The sequence below is a fragment of the Amborella trichopoda genome, chromosome 4, assembly GCF_054954075.1.
Source record: "Amborella trichopoda isolate Santa Cruz 75 chromosome 4, AtrichopodaSantaCruz75HAP2 v2.0, whole genome shotgun sequence".
Taxonomy (NCBI): domain Eukaryota; kingdom Viridiplantae; phylum Streptophyta; class Magnoliopsida; order Amborellales; family Amborellaceae; genus Amborella; species Amborella trichopoda.
In genome coordinates, this window is record NC_142339.1 from 14,785,161 (window position 1) to 14,802,115 (window position 16,955).

Genomic DNA, 16,955 nt, shown 5'->3' on the forward strand with positions numbered 1-16,955 from the left:
TATTTTTTAAAAAACAATTAGGGTTTTTTTGACCTATACATTACTCGACTAACCGAGTCCACTCGGACTTAGCCAAGTTACTCAACTTGGGCCAAGGCCGAGTCTGAGGCCCAAGCTGAGTCTAAAAACATTGGTAATCAACGATTTTGAACGAAGCAACAAAGAGTACCTGGTAATCAGCTAATAACACAGACAGAGAAAAGAGAAAGGAATAATAAATTGGTGTAAATTGTCCAACTAAAAGCAAGTGTATCTTATAATTCCAAATTTCATTAACGTTCTTCACAATTTGAATCAATGAGAAATACAGCTGAATTTCAACATCACATAATTTAGAACCTGAGTTTCACCTGCAATTGGGCAGGGATGCTCAACATGAATGCCGAAAATTAATTCATTCTTCCAAGAATATTTAGGAGCAAACATTAGATTTTCCATTTAAAAATCAATGGAAATATCCCATGTCAACCCATTTGGATTCTGCTTCATGTGTAGTGTCAACAAACCCGAGTTTTCATCATATGTGAAATCTGATTGTACATAGTCTATCCAACATGCTTTTGGCTTTGTAGAGGCATAGGCACCGAACTGCCCACTTCCCATTACAGAAACAAGCACATGACCCCCTCCAATGTCTCCATTTTCCATCGAAGTTGCTCGATATTCCAATTTCCTAATGGCTCCTCCAGAATTGAACATGTGAATGAGGCCAACAGGAGCAAAGTAAACACCTGCTCCCAATCTCTGCAAGTCATAAGACAAAGAAAATATGAAACTGCACTCTCCACATACAGTCATGCATAGATGTCGCAACTAGAATGGCTGTGACAGTATACACTTTCATATAAGTTCAGGCAGTCGTCATGTATTAGCAACTGGAGATGTATTCACCTGAATGGGTGTAACGGTATATACTTCATATTCCAGCACTTTGAGTTTCAAGCTTAATCCGGAGGTTACTGGAAGGCATACAAGCAAGCCTGAAACCATCCAGAGATCAATGAACAAGTACTTTTGAAAAATGGTTGCAAAGAAATTAGATATACAAGAAGCCAAACCAAATTTTCATAAAGGAAAAAGATTTATTAGTGAATCATTAGGTAGATCAAAACTTTGAATGGGCAGCCCGGATATTATAGGTGCAGACATGTTTTATCAGTTTCGGATATTCCATCCATGTTTAAGACCAAGGAGTTTCACGCTCAAGGAGGATTGATGATCAAGACGGTTTTGGTTATTTTGGAAATCAGGGTCTATTCCTTTATGATTTCTCTATATAATACAATGTAAAATTAAAGAAGGAATGATATCAGCGAGAAATCAGTAAAACGTACCCCTATGAGAATAGATTGCACAGTAACCTGACCATTCACCTACTGCTGCTTCTCTGAGAAGGTGTACATCTCCTCCACATACTCTCCCTTCCAGTGCCATGCTATTCATATCCTTATCAGCATTGTTATTCATGTTTTTCTTCTCACCAAAATCCCATGCAGCCCCCTGGCAGTTGAACACGCCAAGAACTCCTGTGTACTTGTTCATGTTCCATATTTTTAATAAGCTGCACTTTAAAAAATGAAAGACATCAGTATCTTATTCATAGGACAAAATAGGGATTTTACATGAGTACCCCAGCTATTCCCATGAAATGCACCCTATAGACAATGTAAATATGGGAGAGAGAGAGAAAGATACCCCAATGATTACAAACAATTGACAGAAGATAAAAATTCTATGGGTATCACAAATATAAGTAGGCACATGTTACCTAAGAAATGATGTATAGAGTGTCTAGGAGTGTCACTTTAATTGTCAAAAAGTAATCCAAAGAACCTTCCTTATTTCTCAAAATTCAAACCAAGAGATATTGGCTAACGTAATTTGAATAAGTTGAGCCCAATCTTTTAATAAAAGCCAAGGTGGGAAAGCTATTTCCAAAATAACAATAAGAGATTGAGTTTGGTCAATATCAGTTGCGAAAATACGTATCTTCATTTCTTTAGCCATAAAATTCGGTACCAAAAGGCAACATCCCCCCCCCCCCAAGAAAAAAAGAAAAGCATATTTGTGATGCTTTCTGCATTACAGAGAACCAGGGTTCTGTAGGGGCAAGAAGGTTACTCAAAGATGGATTCAACAAAGTCTAAAGGCTTATCTGGATCGGATAAGAGTATTAGGTTCCAAAGAGACATGGACATACTAGTACATGGTAGGATATCAGTCTGTTTTTGGCACTCCATTTTTAAAAAGGGACTACTGAGTGTTAATAAATCGCAAACATTTAGCTCAGCATAAGTTCTCAAGGAAGGTCTGATTAAGAAGGACATATTTGTGTGTTTTTCTCTCTTCTCACAATTTCATTATGGAGTATTCTTTGCTCATCCCCTTAGCCTTCTTCCCACAACCACCACCCAAACAAATGACCAAAAAATAAATAAATAAAATCAAAAAATAAAACACACAATCAATATACAAAGATGTTATTATCTGACAGATATTTCATTCTTTGTACCTTTTTCCATCCCTAGTAGGATCGACAAATAAGCAATCAAGGGTCGGTCGGCCTGGAAGTAGGGCACGTAGAACTCTTCCATCTGGCAACACTAACTTCTTCAACAAGTCAAAATCATGCTCTCCAGGCTTATCACTGCAGCATGAGCAGCATAAATAGATCAGTAAATAGGAAAACAATCTCTGTGTGTGTGTGTGTGTGTGTGTGTGTGTGTGTGTGTTGTGCAGGTGTTCATGTGTGTAAGTATTGAATAATAGACCATGGATCCATGGAAGCGAGAAGCTTGAAAGGATGCATAAATGTCAGGAGCTGGGTTAGGCACCTCAATTGTATGCTATATAGTAGGCACCTCAATTGTATGCTATATAGTAATTTAGTAAAAGCAAGTCTTTTCTGCTTTGGAGGCAAAAATGGTGTTTGAAATATCTATGGAGTGGTGCTATCCCAAGATTCCAAATGTGATTATTGGCCATCAAAAAGGAATTGAGGATTTCTCTTGGAGTTAGTATCAGGGCACTCTATTGGAGGCAATTGTATGACATTGATCTCTTGATTTAATCTTGTTATTGAATGCGCATTGGAAGCTTAGAAAATTGTTAATGTCTAGAATCACCTTAGAGCCTCCTAGAGCCCTTGCTTTGAGGAGGTCAGCAAGGTATAGATCTGTTAGGGTGAACCATTTGAAGTATAGGGGACTCAAGCACCCCAATTTTTCTCGTACGAGAACAATAGACTTATTTGAGCCTTGGTTAGAGAAAGGGAACTGTTGTCCCCAGGTTACTTCACATGATATGAGTCTTGGCTAGTGTGATCTTCAACAAGTTTGAGTTAGCCTTACCTAGTAAAGCAACAGGACACACTGCAATTGCTATTCAATATCATCGCCATCCCAAATAATTGGGGTCAGTACATGAATCCTGATCCACCATTATGCTCTATTCATACCCTCAATGAGGTCATAAGTCCCCGTATCATTTTTCACTACTTCCAACCATGTCTTTTGGGTCTACCCCTTTCTCTTTTTGAGCCTTCCACATGAATGATAATGTATATTCTGGATTCATAGAATGTTTTGGCAAAGTTGTACGTTGACTGCCTACCTAACACAACCCACCTCCTTTATCTGGGTTTGGGACGGGTTAAGGGAAAGTTTTAAGGTTCTCACTTTGCAATTACTCTTGTGAGTGGAAATTGGAGAGGAAAACTCTAAGATCTTTAGGAGAATCCACTCTAATAGGGAGTGCTATAGATTGAATGAATGATGAAAATCTAATTGTTATTGCTGCATAAGTAGTTTGCAAGCTAAAAATTGGTGATTTGATGAGGGGTTTAACATGATTCACAGGCAGCTGGTTGAAAGTGAGGACAACTGATCATCAATATTAGAAGGGTTCTTTAGAAATGATTTAGACACAATACTGTGACATTTGGACAAGTAGGTGAAATAGGTCCTACTGTCACCAAAAGGACAACACTGTTTCAAGGAATGTAAAGGAGTCACTTGATGAGGGATTTAACAGAAGCCATGGGCAGCCGTGTCCAAAGGTTGAAAGTAAGAACAACTGGTAATCAAATATTAGAGGAGCTCTTTACAAATGATTTAGGCACAATGATATGAACTTGTGATAACTCACCCTTTTTGTCGAACTTGAATGATACCCCTGAGGAGATACTGGACTTAAAATGTCTCCCTTATTGTTGTTTTGACATTTACTGTAAGGTAGTAGAGAAAGATACTCTACCGAAATCCAGGATGTTGGGATCATCCTGAACATTTTGACACCTGATTCCTGGGAATCTAAGAACTAAAAAAATTTGTTGTTGCAATTGCCTTGAAATGTAATATTTTAATGGTGTATATAGGCACTGTGCAAACACAACATATGGTACCATGCGCATTACATGTTTCACACTTGCTCAATTTAGACATTACCCGAAATTTACTTCCATAATGGGTTCAGTGGATCCATTTGCAAATAGAAGGGTCTCTTGTATTGTTTTCACGATAATAGATATATTAGCAAGGAAGCAGATATGAATGCTATGCTGTTGCCATCCTTAAATTCGGGCGCTCGATGCTTGAGGATCCAATACGAGTTTAACTACATATTGGTTGTAATTGACTTCAATGTAATATTATAAGTTTATAACAAGTCAGGCCACGTAAGGGTGGATGCGTATGCACACACTTAATGTCATATTTTCCATCATGTGTCAGCCTAGAACTTTGGCTACTGTCTAATAGTGCTAGGTTTACACATGTTACATGACTATCTCAACAAAGAAGAATCTTTGTGCATTAGGAAGAAACCCAGGAAACCCATAATCTTTACTTTCAAGGATCAATACTTTTTATCATCTTCACAATAAATAAACACATATGGATGAACATTTTAATTTAAACATGCCCAGGGAGCTCATAATCTTTACTTGTAAGGATCAATATTTCTTGTTATCTTCACAATAAATAAAGAAATAGAGATGAACAATTTAATTTGAAAGCGCCACTGGTGCATGTACCTCACGTATACAGGGCAACCACCGATAGCACGGGCTGCTCCATGGTATTCACTGGCAGAATGAAGACTCTGCAAAAGTAGAAATCCTTCATAATTTCTTTAATCAGTTTAAGTTGTATCTCTACTCACTATATTAGCTGTAACAAACTAAAACAATAGACACAAATTTCTGAAAATTTTATGCATGAGCACTGTGATGGATTTAGTAATTTTCACTGGGTTTGAGAACTAAGAAAGTGCCTTTTACTTTTGAGATGAAACCATTTTTCTTCCAGTCTTGCAAAATAAAAGAACACCTCTGTTTCAAGTCCTGACATGGCTTGCAGTAGAAGGGATGGAAAATTTGGGATGTGCAATCTCTCTCTCTCTCTTCAACAAAAGCTGGTTAGAGTGCGGAGGTGCACTCACTGAGAGAGAGAGACAGAGAGAGAGAGAGAGAGAGAGAGAGAGAGAGAGAGAAAGAGTTGTTATATGTCTGTGACCCTTAGAGGAGAATAAAGGAAGACGGATGGTTTTTACATAATATAATTGGAATCTATGGGTATCTTCAGTTTTCAGAGAAATGATTTCAAAAAATGAAGCATTGTTAGAAGTATTTCAGTGTTATTTTATGTTAAACAGGAGTGTCTGAGGTAGTTGTAGTTGCTATTCTCATGGAGCTTCTTGCCTTCTTCCAGACTAAAAATTCAAAAGATACCTAATGAAAGAAAGTCAAATTGTAGCTTATACAAAAGATGAAATTTGGCCTAAAAAATCCTAGACATTGAACATAAAACTACTAACATCAATACTAACAAACATACGATAGAAGGCCACTGCAAAAAGTGCATGAGCATTTTATGATATAAGGGATTCTCTAACATCATTTTGTGTTGAGAGGGAGAGAAACGGAAAGAATAATAGGAAACGATAAAATATTTACTCACATGGAACATGTCCCAATCAGGTTGCATGAATTCACCAAGGAATACAGAGTTATAAGAAACTGCAGCAACGTGAATGCTGTGCGACAGGGGATTCCTTGGGTAAAAATCATCAGATGCCCTTACAATTGCAGTTTGTTTTGAACTGCATTACAATACAATAAGTTCCATCAAGCTGATAGAAAGTATTGGCACCATCTCCAGAAAAGAGGAGAAAAAAGAGAAAAAATTGATGTGCAATAGAATTTCAAAGAGCCAAGGACACAAACAATTACCAGTAAAACATATTGTAAAGTAGTAAGAGGGAGAACAGTATTATTTGGGTAATATCAGATAAACGTGTTCAGCCAAGGACGAGAGAGTGGCAGTGGGAGTTACATATTCTGTAATATCCGAACAATTTGATTACATGGCATAACCATGTCATTCGAATTTCTTATCCAATGTTTCTTCAAAATTCCAAGACCATTGAGCCAGGATAGACTCCAGGAAGCTTTTATCTTTCAATTTGAAATTCTGAAGATTATAATCATCAACTGTTGCTGCTCATATTTGATTGTTTTTTTTTTCAAACTGAGGGAAGTACATATACCATAAGCAAACACCTAAGGTTTCCATAGACCAATAACCAAAGTTAAATATAAATTCCAATACTCACACACTCTATCTTCCAATACTCACACACTCTATCTCTCTCTCCCTTCCTCTCCCCCCCCCCCCCCCCCCCCCCCCCCACCCCCTCCTTCCCTCCCCCAACCCAAACAAAACAACCCCTCAACAGATGCCATTTGCATAAAATAGATGACCCCTATATATTCTTCAGCTGAAGGAACGTTGCACTTCGGTGACATACCCACCTCCAAAGACAAGGCCCACATGATCTCTATGCAATTTGCCATGAAAAAATTTCTAGGTTCACTAGGAATTTCTGATAACTAAGAGCTAAAAATGTCATTGAGTAGTTCAGTTATGAGCACATGACCATATACACAATCACACACAAAGGTTGTGATTTACTTACAAGAATAGAGCATCAGCGCTATGACTCATGCATGCAATTATCCCATTTTCCTTGAAGTTCCGAGCAATGGAGGCGTCGAGTGCACGATGGTATAGTGCAGCAAGGCCAATACGGCCACCCATATTGGAGGCGACTGTCTCAAGCACACTCTGCACATCCACCTTCACACCATCAATACCCGAGGCCGCAAGGTATGCGTGCAACTCGTCAAAGAACTTGGCAGCCTTGGATGGATGCACGAGGCCAAGTCCCTCGGTTGAAAGCCATTCAATCTCTGCCATCCTCGCGAATGATGCAGGAGTTGCTAAAGGATATTGCAACTTAGCATCGTAACCCTCTGTTCCTTCAACATTTGGCTTTACGCCCCCCCAGTATCCAGCTAGTGCATGCCAAACATACACATACCTACCACAGTTGGAGAGAAGACTGTTAGATTTGTAGGAAATGGCAAAGGATCCCACAGAGAGAAAATTTTTAATTTTGATTATTTTCTTAAATTTTTCTGTGTACTTAATTTTGGTAACAAAGGACTTATGAGAGAAATTCTAATAAAATTTCAAATAAGATCCAGAATTAGGAAGCTGAAATGACTTACTTGACATTATACATCTCCTTGGCTATTTTTACTATATGCTGAATTCCCTCAGTTGGTTCTTTGGGACTCCCATTTGCCTCTGCATGCTTCTGGAATTTTTTGTTTTCCTTTATTTGAGTCAAACGGCCCAAGGGACTGTTAATAAAAGTACATCGACTCAATCTCAGGTCTCAATGGAGGAAAATAAAGAAAAAATAAATAAAAGGTAAATACTGAAAATTGTTTCACGCTCACATATTATCTGATGGTTGATTAGATGTTTCATCAGTTGCAACAGATTGCCAACCATCATCAATAATCAAAAATCTCGGGGGTATGCCACCTTCACACAAACTTAAAAAACCTCAAATTCAGTCCCAGATTTTACGACAAATTTTGAAACTGTCCAAATAAATAAAAGAAGTATAAATGTATAAATGGACCGACCTCTTTAATCCTTCCTCGACTCCTTTTGCAGACACTTCTGTGTAGAAAGCATCCCAAGTGCACCACCCAAACCAATCAATTATGCTAGGTAACTGTGGTCACACTTCAATTTCCGGATGATTACAATCACGAAACTAAAAAGGGCATCATTTCCTCATATTAACAACTTACACTTCTTTTTTCTAAACCGACTCAAACAAACTGGTTCATTGGATATCCACATAACCATTTGTAGCTCTCACATTATAGATAAAGTTTATTCAAATCAAACCTAAGAACCCACTTTTTCTCATAGGGTAGGTTATCTTGGAATTCAAAAAGCCACCCAGATACCCATTTTAGTATATCTTTAAATCAATAAACTAATTCGTTAAACATAAGGAGATTCCAGGAGGACGTGATTCGAAAATCAGGAAGTGTTAGAATGAAATGAAGGGAAAAAGAGCCTGAAATTTCACATCCTTAAAATATTTTGGCTGATACTAAGTGATTCGTAACAATGATCCCTCGTAAGAAACTTCTGAATTGTATCAGAGCTGTGTATACAAGTATTGAAGGTTTCTCTGGATGATGGCTATAACTTCATTAATTAGATTTATTTATATCTCACTAAACTTAAAATTGTACTATATCTTTTTTAATTTATATGTAGATAAGAAAAATATAATATAAGCCCATGGGCTTATACTTCTGTACCATAAGCCCATTGGAGCTACAGGTGTTTGTTGGACCCCATATTTTGCAGACCTGTAGGTCTTATCAAGCAAGCAAGATACATTAGAAAAAACATGAATTCATATAAGAGAACAGAGAAAATTAATCAGTGTCCATTTGGTTAATGGTGGATCTAGGCCTTAAGGAAATATAAAATTGATACTGTTCTTGAATCAAAGATGTACAAAATTTCACACACAAATGCAAACAGATGCAAAAATAGTCGATAAGCTTGTTGATAAGCTTGTCAATAAGAAGATCCCCTCAATACTATTACACCTAAATATCTTATTGAACAAATGCCAATATTAATAACACTAACGTTCAGAGCAAATGAGCTTCACTAGGGACAGGCCCAATTAAATTTGTTTAGGGTAGAAGACAGTCTAAAGCTCCAATTGTTATAGGGCATAATTACATTAGCATGGTTAGTCTACATTATATCATGTGAGTGTAAATCCATGAACTTCTCACCTTCTTCTTCTTCCTGTGAAGAAAAGTCTGCAAATGGGACTCTGCAGCCCTGGAAGAAATACAACATTGCATATCAACCATTGTAATAACTATTTAGCAGCTTTATTCAACTATACAAGCAAGTTCAATCATGACCTTCCACATATTGCATTTAAAGATATGAGCAATAGAATGTAACATAAAAGTAAATTAGGTTCCTAATCATGGCATTGCACCATTAAATCAACAACCCCGAATTTTTCTCCATTTATAGTGCTTTATTCAGAAATATTTGGCTGCACATACTCGACCAGAGGAAGGAAAGGAATAGATAACAAGAACTGCATTGAGGCTTAAATCAGATTACTCCAATTTCAACACCAGAGAAAGAGAAATGTTTGACTACTGGGTGGAAAATAATGGCAGTATTGTGAACATGTATATGTCTTAAATATGTATAAAGAAGGAAACAAGAAGCACGCAAAAAATAAATGCCATCCATTATCAGACATATTATTGTTATGTGAGGAACTGATCTCAAGGTAGGATCACAACAAAGACAGGGAGTTAAACATTAACACAGGGAGTTACAACCTAATTGCGAGAAGAGTTCCGAAAGTCATACCACAATATCCTAGCTTCTTAGACTTATGAGTTGATTGGAAATAGTGAAGCTGATAAAAGAAAACACATAGAGCACAAAGAAAGGGGAGCAGACTCACATTATGGACTCTTCAATAAGTTTAAATGGATCTTCCCCTGATTTAATGATTAAGGCATGTGACCAAGATGATGCGGTTATAGCTGGGTCTCCTGCAACCCAAAAGAGACATGTTTCAACACTTAAATTTGTACCAATTTATGCATATCTACTCCGATGTTGAAAGTACATTGACAAAAACAAAAGAGTTCTGTTGAAAAGTTCAGGAACTTTTTTTCTTCAGGTAATTATCTGAAAAAGTAAGATAATATATACGCAACAAAAATCGACAAATGATAAAGAACAAGATAAAATGGTGAAAAACATACATACCACTATCCATGTAAAGTTGTAACTCGTCATTTTCACCACCTTGCAAGCACGCTCGGAAAGAACCATCGAGGAGAGGTAAAAGGAAGATGTAAGAATTTGAGGATCCATCCTTAGACGATGGTGCTTTTAACAACAAGAATTGAGTCTCCTTGGGAACATCCTTTCCATAATCCCCAGTCCTCTGGCTCATCCACCAAATGTTGAATCGGAAACATGACAGAAACTCCACATTTCTTAAGTAGAATTAAAATATCAGTTCCATGTTTCATCATTAGTTTACAGTATACTAAGGGTCTCCAAAACTCACTTTAACAATAAATGCACATAAGCATGAACACACATTCACACGTTAACACTGGCTAATGGTACACGTACTGTAAATGAAGATGTAAGAAAAATCTTTTAGAATGATAAAATGTTAAATAAGTCAAGCTTGAAGTTGGAGTGACTTTTATTTACAGCGTGTCTTCCTTTTATTCGTTAATGGGTAGTTTGGGACCCCAAGATATGCAAATCCAGGTTTTATTATCCAAGTTTTAATTGCCTAAGGTCCATTGGATATAGTTTTCGAGATCATAACCTGAATATCCACATCGTAAAAATTACTTATATCCAGCATTTGCTCATTCCAAAAAAAAAGGCTTTTGAAAGGGCAGTTGACGTATGCCTTTAGAGGAGAGGTAGGGAGTCCCATTTACTATGGAAGACCGGCCATCCATCATTTTGATAGGAGGGCGGCCTTCCAAAAATCAACGTATTTTATTTAACATTGAGAAAATGGCTTAGAATCTCCCTGTTATCAAATGCAGAAGTAGGAGATTCAACTCTCATTTTTAAAATCTCCAGTTATCACACCCTAAGATTTCCTCGAATTTGTGGTCTTTTTACTTCTTCATTTCCTCGCCTTTCTAGTCCATTCCTTTTCCATTGTTTTAATTTCGATTATTCCAACCTTTTTTTTCTCTGTTGTGGACTCATATGTAATGTTTCCTTCCTCAGCCGGGCAAACCTATTGGGCCAGCCCAAGCAGGGCTAGTCCAGACAGGGTGGAAGGAAGGGGCTCTAACCTAGGCTCGGGCTCAAACCTCTTTGAGCAAATATGGGCCTAATAGGTTCAAAGGTAAAAGAAATATAGCGGAAAACATAGTGCCGGGCCGACCATACCATGGCCCAGGCCTAATGGGCCGGGGCCAAGAAGAACAGCAGTGGCCCATTGCTGGCCTTATCCTTCCCCTTATCCTTCAACGGTCAAAGGCATCTCTCTAAGGTTGCCAGCCATGAGATCCCATCTATTTTGAATTTGCGTAAATGCATTAAATGGGCCTCTAATGGGGATAATAAGCACATAGGTGTCATGGTGATTGAACCCATTTGCGATATATTCTTTTTCTCAACGTAACCATTCATACCATGTTCATGTTACATAGTATTTGTTGCATTTTTAGGAAAACATACATGAAGTTCGCAATTTGTTTACCCTTTTTATCACTAAATTGGGATTCAAAGGTAAGTATATGCAACTATGGTCATGAATAATTCTTTATATTCTTAACCACTTATGCAATATTCAATAGTTTTTACACACTTTCAGCACCATCCAACCTCTTGATTGGACAGTATGGTAGTCAACATCGTCCCATAAACCTATTCAATAATCATAGAGAACAAAAATCGATAGAGGAAAGTTTCATGTCCGGATCGTGGACGGGGGAAGGTTGCACAAGCAACCTTCAACGGTTTAGATTGAAATTTGGTACGGAGATGCATTTTTATAGAGTGCATCAAATGTAAATAATAAAAAATATTTTGATTGAACAATATTGTTATTGTGATCATATTTGTTATTTTTTAGTGCATCATATAAACATATGTACCCCAAATTTTAAATAAATATAATTTTTTAAATATAAAATAAAAACAAAAACTATCTTTTTAATGTTGAATGATACGAGGTTCAATCCAAACTGTTGAAGGGTGTTTGTGCAATCTTCAAGGGTATGATCAATAAACCTAAATAAGTTTCCTATTGTTACGTGAAAAATTAAGGGCAATAACGTCCTTTCAAGGAAACAATTAAGTGATTGACGATTAGCAAGGCAAATTACATTATATGAAAGAACACGGTAATCCTAAGGACTACAAAAAAGGATAGTCCATAGGATCAAAGAATGAGCCGTGGAGCCCACTACAATAAAGCAGGAGTATACTCTCTCTTCAACGCCGTCCATAGAAGTGATGGACAGCGATGCCCCTAAAGACTCTGGTTTTCATAGTCCTGCAGAGTATAGTATATTTTGCTTTTCCTATTGCAAATAGAGGGTCATGAGATATTTTCCATAGTCCACAGCTATTTATGAAAAGCTATTAATATAAAATAAAGGTCGTATAGATGGAATAGTAACTCGTTAGGTGAGCATGTATACTATGCTCCTGCAGGAGTATAATGTAGATATACTCCTTAGTCAATAGACCTTGAGAGGGGTTTTTCAATCTGAAATTTTGAGAACCATTAATAATCATTAAATGTTCATTTCAAAAGAAAAGAAATTTGAAATTTAAGTTTGTCAACACATACATTTCACCATGCAAATATTGGACGGTATCTGTTCAATCTTGAAACATTATATTTTTCAACGGCATAGAGGGAGAGAGAGTAATTTTCACTTTTTTTTTATTTAAATAAACAGTGCACTCCCACGAGAGTAAAAAATCTTTTATCTTGATTTAATTTCTCTTTGTAAAAAATATCAGGAAACTGGAGCCAGTTTCAAATTTGTATCAAGTCCTCTCAAACAAGAACTAGATTCATCTCTCTCTCTAGAGTTTAAACTCAAGAATCTCTCTCTAAACATGTATCTCTTGTGAGTTGACGACCCATTCCATTAACGGAAGAGCTGAAAAGCAAAAGAAGCTTTCTCTCACCTCAAACGTCCAATGGGGATAACAACCTGACTGCCTTCCTCGGCCATGTCCGCCCCAAGAAAAGCTCCCCCTCCACATCCATCACGAAATGGCGTTAAGAAAACATTTTCCGGAACATCACACAAAACCCTTTCTCCACCCACCAAAACCTGCTTCTCTGATATTTCTACTCCAAAACCGGTTTTGGGCGCTTGAGCTTGCTGTAATTTTGATTTCCATTGCCCCGAGAAGCGAGAAAGTTTCCGAAAACCGGATTTTCGAATTGTGGGGGCGAAAAGGCGCAGGGATTTCCGAGCGAGAAGGCGAGATTGAGAAATTGGGTTATTTTGTTGCAGAGAGGGAGAGAGAGGAGAGGAAGAAAAGGATAATGTGAGAGCCATTGGTGCGTTTGAAGAGAGAGAGAGAGAGAGGGAATAAAAGGGCTGGTTCTCTCTCTCTCTCTTCTTGTGATGGGGAAATAGGCAACGACGACACGGCTTTTTTCCAGAGAGAGTGGTCTCCACGCAAATGGGAGATATTTTAGAGCCGAAATGAAAACTACATATTAGGTGGAAGCCCGGCCCTTAAAAAGTAGGGCCTGGGGCACAATGGTAGTTTAAGGGAGTTTGAGACCTGAGCTAGAGCTGGTGCAGGCCCGGTTGAGCGTCCCTTTTTTTATTTGCCCGGTTCAGCGCCCCTTTTTTTATTTTCTTTTTTAATTTGTTTTTTAACCTGACCCTAGCCCTATAGGGCGGCTATGGGATAAGGGCCGGGCCGAGACCCGGGCGATCCCGCCTATTGCCTATACCGATTGCTTCGCTGCTCTTTTTAAGGCTTGGTTTTTGTAGAACTCTAATTTCGCGTGTTATTTCATGGTAGATCCTCTTTGGTTTTTTGATATAAAAAAATCTCTAAGGATTTCACCATACACATCATCCCTTATCTCTTATCTCCTTCATTTATTGATTTTTAACCATAAAAATTAGCCCCAACAAATTTTTTTATACTATTTTATCCCAAAAACTTTTTTAACATCTTTTTCTTTTTTTCACCCATTAAAAAATTTTTCGGATTGAAATTGTATAAAACGATTTGTTTGGGCTAATTTTTATGATCAAAATTAAATAAAAGAGGGAGATAAGAGATGCGGAGTATGTTGAAATCTTTAAGAGTTTTCTTATGCTACTTGAAAAAAAAAAAAAAAAAGGTTCACCATAAAATAATATGAGAAATTAGAATTCTATACGAAAATTTTCCTTTCTTTTATTTTTTTATTTTTTTTATCTTTTTTGGTATAAATTTATCATTAATAATTTAATGTATATAAAATAAATAATCCAAACGAACTTGTAAGAGTGCACCTTACTTCTCCCGTATAAAAATTGCAACCATATATAAAAATTTTCAAAACAGACATCCACTTTCTTTTTCCCTCAGGCCTCGCCCTTTTTAGTCCTCTCATGTGGTTCTCACTTTCTCATCCTGATATGCTCGCCCCTGTGTCTCTCATTAAATTGTGAATAATAATTTTATATTAAAAACTGAAAAAACAAAGCATACAACGGCTATGATAAAATTCGTGGAAATTGGGGGTATGTACGAAATTGTCCTGTATTTTGAACGATGAACATACATAAAAAGTTGAAAACCATATAAAAATAGATGCGTAGGCTATAAATAATTACTTCCAAATTTCATTTTTATGGGAAAAAAATGTCCACCTTTTTGGAATGCTGATTTCATTTTTATAATTGGGATAGGTGGTCTAGCTGTGTTCTTGTTGTTTTTGCCTTTTTTTTATTGGGTTTAGGTGCGTTGTATTCATTATATTTCATTCAATTAAATTTACATCAATATAAATCAAAAATATATATAATGAAACCATTATTTTAAGGAAAATTTTGAATGAGACCATTTATTTTTTATACAATGTGGTCACATTAATCTCGACCGTTGGATGTTAAATTGGGTGGCTACAATTATTCCATTGACTAAACTCAAACATCAAAATAAATTTTTTCAAACTTTGTGACACATTCAGGCTATTAAATTTTAGGTTGTAAAGAATTGTAACGACTTTATATTAAAAGTTACTTGTCTTTTTATATACAATCTCTATTTTTTATACAAAGAGGCCATAGTCATTTATGTCAATTAAATTTGAAATATACAATCTCTATTTTTTATACAAAGAGGCCATAGTCATTTATGTCAGTTAAATTTGAAATCATGAGGCTCAAAGTTTGCATTCAAAAAAAATTTTGAGTTATTTGACGATTTGACACTTGATGGCTAAAATAAGTTCTGACTTTGTTTTTTTAATAACAAATAAGTCTTGTCGTGTACAATGCCATAATGTTGAGATGTATTTTGATTACGATTCGCTATAGTTTATTTAAATAAGGGAAATATTTATATAGAGCCGAGGCTCTAAACAATCAAATTAGAGTTCACATCAAAAATTTCATTAGAAGATGTTGTTTTGACGCTTAAATATCTTTAAATTGATCATCTTAACATCAAGATGCATGGACGCAAGAAAAAAATGGATTTTAAGTTTTAAAAAATAGTACATCTTGTAACGCATTTTTGGACCGTCCAGTTTTTATATTTTTAAGTATTAATAGATATGCTCAATCCAGTGTTTAAAAAAACGCCGAGTCGAACCGGAATCGTCCGATTCGACTCGGGGATCGCCATGGACGGATCGAATCGGCGAAAAAATGAGAATCGTCCGGTTCTAGAGAGAACCGGATGATTCTGTACAGCGACTCGCCGATTCACTGTACGGAATCGGCGAGTCCGTACATTGAATCGGCGAGTCCCGTACGGAATTTTTTTTTTTTTTTTTTTTTTTTTTGTTTGCAATCCATGATATAAGTTTTTGTAATACTTGATCGATTTTTTTGTAATCCATGATCGAATTGTTTTTTTTTTTTTGTAATCCATGATTGAATTTTTTGTTCTTTTTTTTTTTTTTGTACTGATAGAATTTTTGTAATCCATGATAGAATGTTTTGTAATACATGATCGAAATGTTTGTTTTTTTTTTGTAATCCATGATCGAAATGTTTGTTTTTTTTTTTGTAATCCATGATCGAATTTTTTGTTTTTTGCTTTTTTTGTAACCCATGATAGAGTTTTTTGTAATCCATGATTGAATTTTTTGTAATCCATGATCGAATTGTTTTTTTCTTTTTTTGTAATCCACGATTGAATTTTTTGTTTTTTTTTTTTGTCTTTTTTTTGTAATCCATGATCGAATTTTATGTAATCCATGATCGAATTTTATGTAATCCATGATCGAATTTTTTGTAATCCATGATTGAATTTTTTGAAAATTTGTGATTTTTTTTTTTTAATCCATGATCGAATTTTTTTTTGTAATCCATGATAGAATTTTTTGAAAATTTGTGATTTTTTTTTTTAATCCATGATCGAATTTTTTTTTGTAATCCATGATAGAATTTTTTGAAAATTTGTGATTTTTTATTTTTATCCATGATCGATTTTTTTGAAAATTTGTTTTTTTTTTTTTTTAATCCATATTATTCAAAGAGAAAATGAGAGAGATGATGATTCTGAGGCCACCCTATCCCAGCCATATTATTCACATATCGAGTCCCAACAGCAACAGTGTAGGGATGAGCACGACAGTGCAGGTGAGCATGAAGGATGGACAATCTTCGGGGATTTTAGATTGGGAACACAACAAAACACTAACACTCAGGGATTTGGGAATAGTCAGACGCCTGCTAATATCGATGATTCGTTTCTAGATCGAATCAATGAATTGTTAAACGAATTCAATCAATGGCACCAGCGTGACCAAAAAGAACAATAACGTCATCTATCATT

At 36.1% G+C, this 16,955-nt stretch overlaps 1 protein-coding gene across 12 annotated transcripts; it reads right to left on the reverse strand.

Annotated features, from left to right (window-relative positions):
- Window positions 1–229: 229 nt before the first annotated feature.
- On the reverse strand, window positions 230–14,084 carry LOC18423247 (putative galactinol--sucrose galactosyltransferase 6). 12 transcript variants are annotated; one of them, XR_016053256.1, is made up of 14 exons: window positions 13,119–14,084; window positions 10,197–10,377; window positions 9,886–9,976; window positions 9,185–9,233; window positions 7,997–8,088; window positions 7,805–7,903; window positions 7,571–7,705; window positions 6,976–7,380; window positions 5,958–6,099; window positions 5,033–5,100; window positions 2,513–2,647; window positions 1,335–1,566; window positions 892–980; window positions 230–744 (listed from the first exon to the last, which is right to left on the reverse strand). XR_016053256.1 is itself a non-coding variant. In XM_020672712.2 (14 exons), exons 1-14 carry the CDS (start codon window positions 13,194–13,196, stop codon window positions 439–441), a joined length of 2,097 nt encoding a protein of 698 aa, XP_020528371.1. In that variant the 5' UTR covers window positions 13,197–14,084; the 3' UTR covers window positions 230–438. The 12 variants fall into 12 exon arrangements, 4 of the variants coding, with proteins under 4 accessions (XP_020528371.1, XP_006827912.3, XP_088719867.1 ...); XR_016053257.1 differs by having other exon boundaries at window positions 1,335–1,561; window positions 5,033–5,117; XR_016053250.1 differs by having other exon boundaries at window positions 10,197–10,429.
- Between the last annotated feature and the right edge of the window lie 2,871 nt (window positions 14,085–16,955).

Coding starts and splice junctions, on each gene's coding strand:
- LOC18423247 (XM_006827849.4), bottom strand. CDS start 13,498: ATGGCTCTCACATTATCCTTTTCTTCCTCTCCTCTCTCTCCCTCTCTG. Junction 9,977..10,196: donor ACAACTTTACATGGATAGTG/GTATGTATGTTT, acceptor TTTGGGTTGCAG/GAGACCCAGCTATAACCGCA. Junction 6,100..6,975: donor AGCGCTGATGCTCTATTCTT/GTAAGTAAATCA, acceptor ATTGTAATGCAG/TTCAAAACAAACTGCAATTG.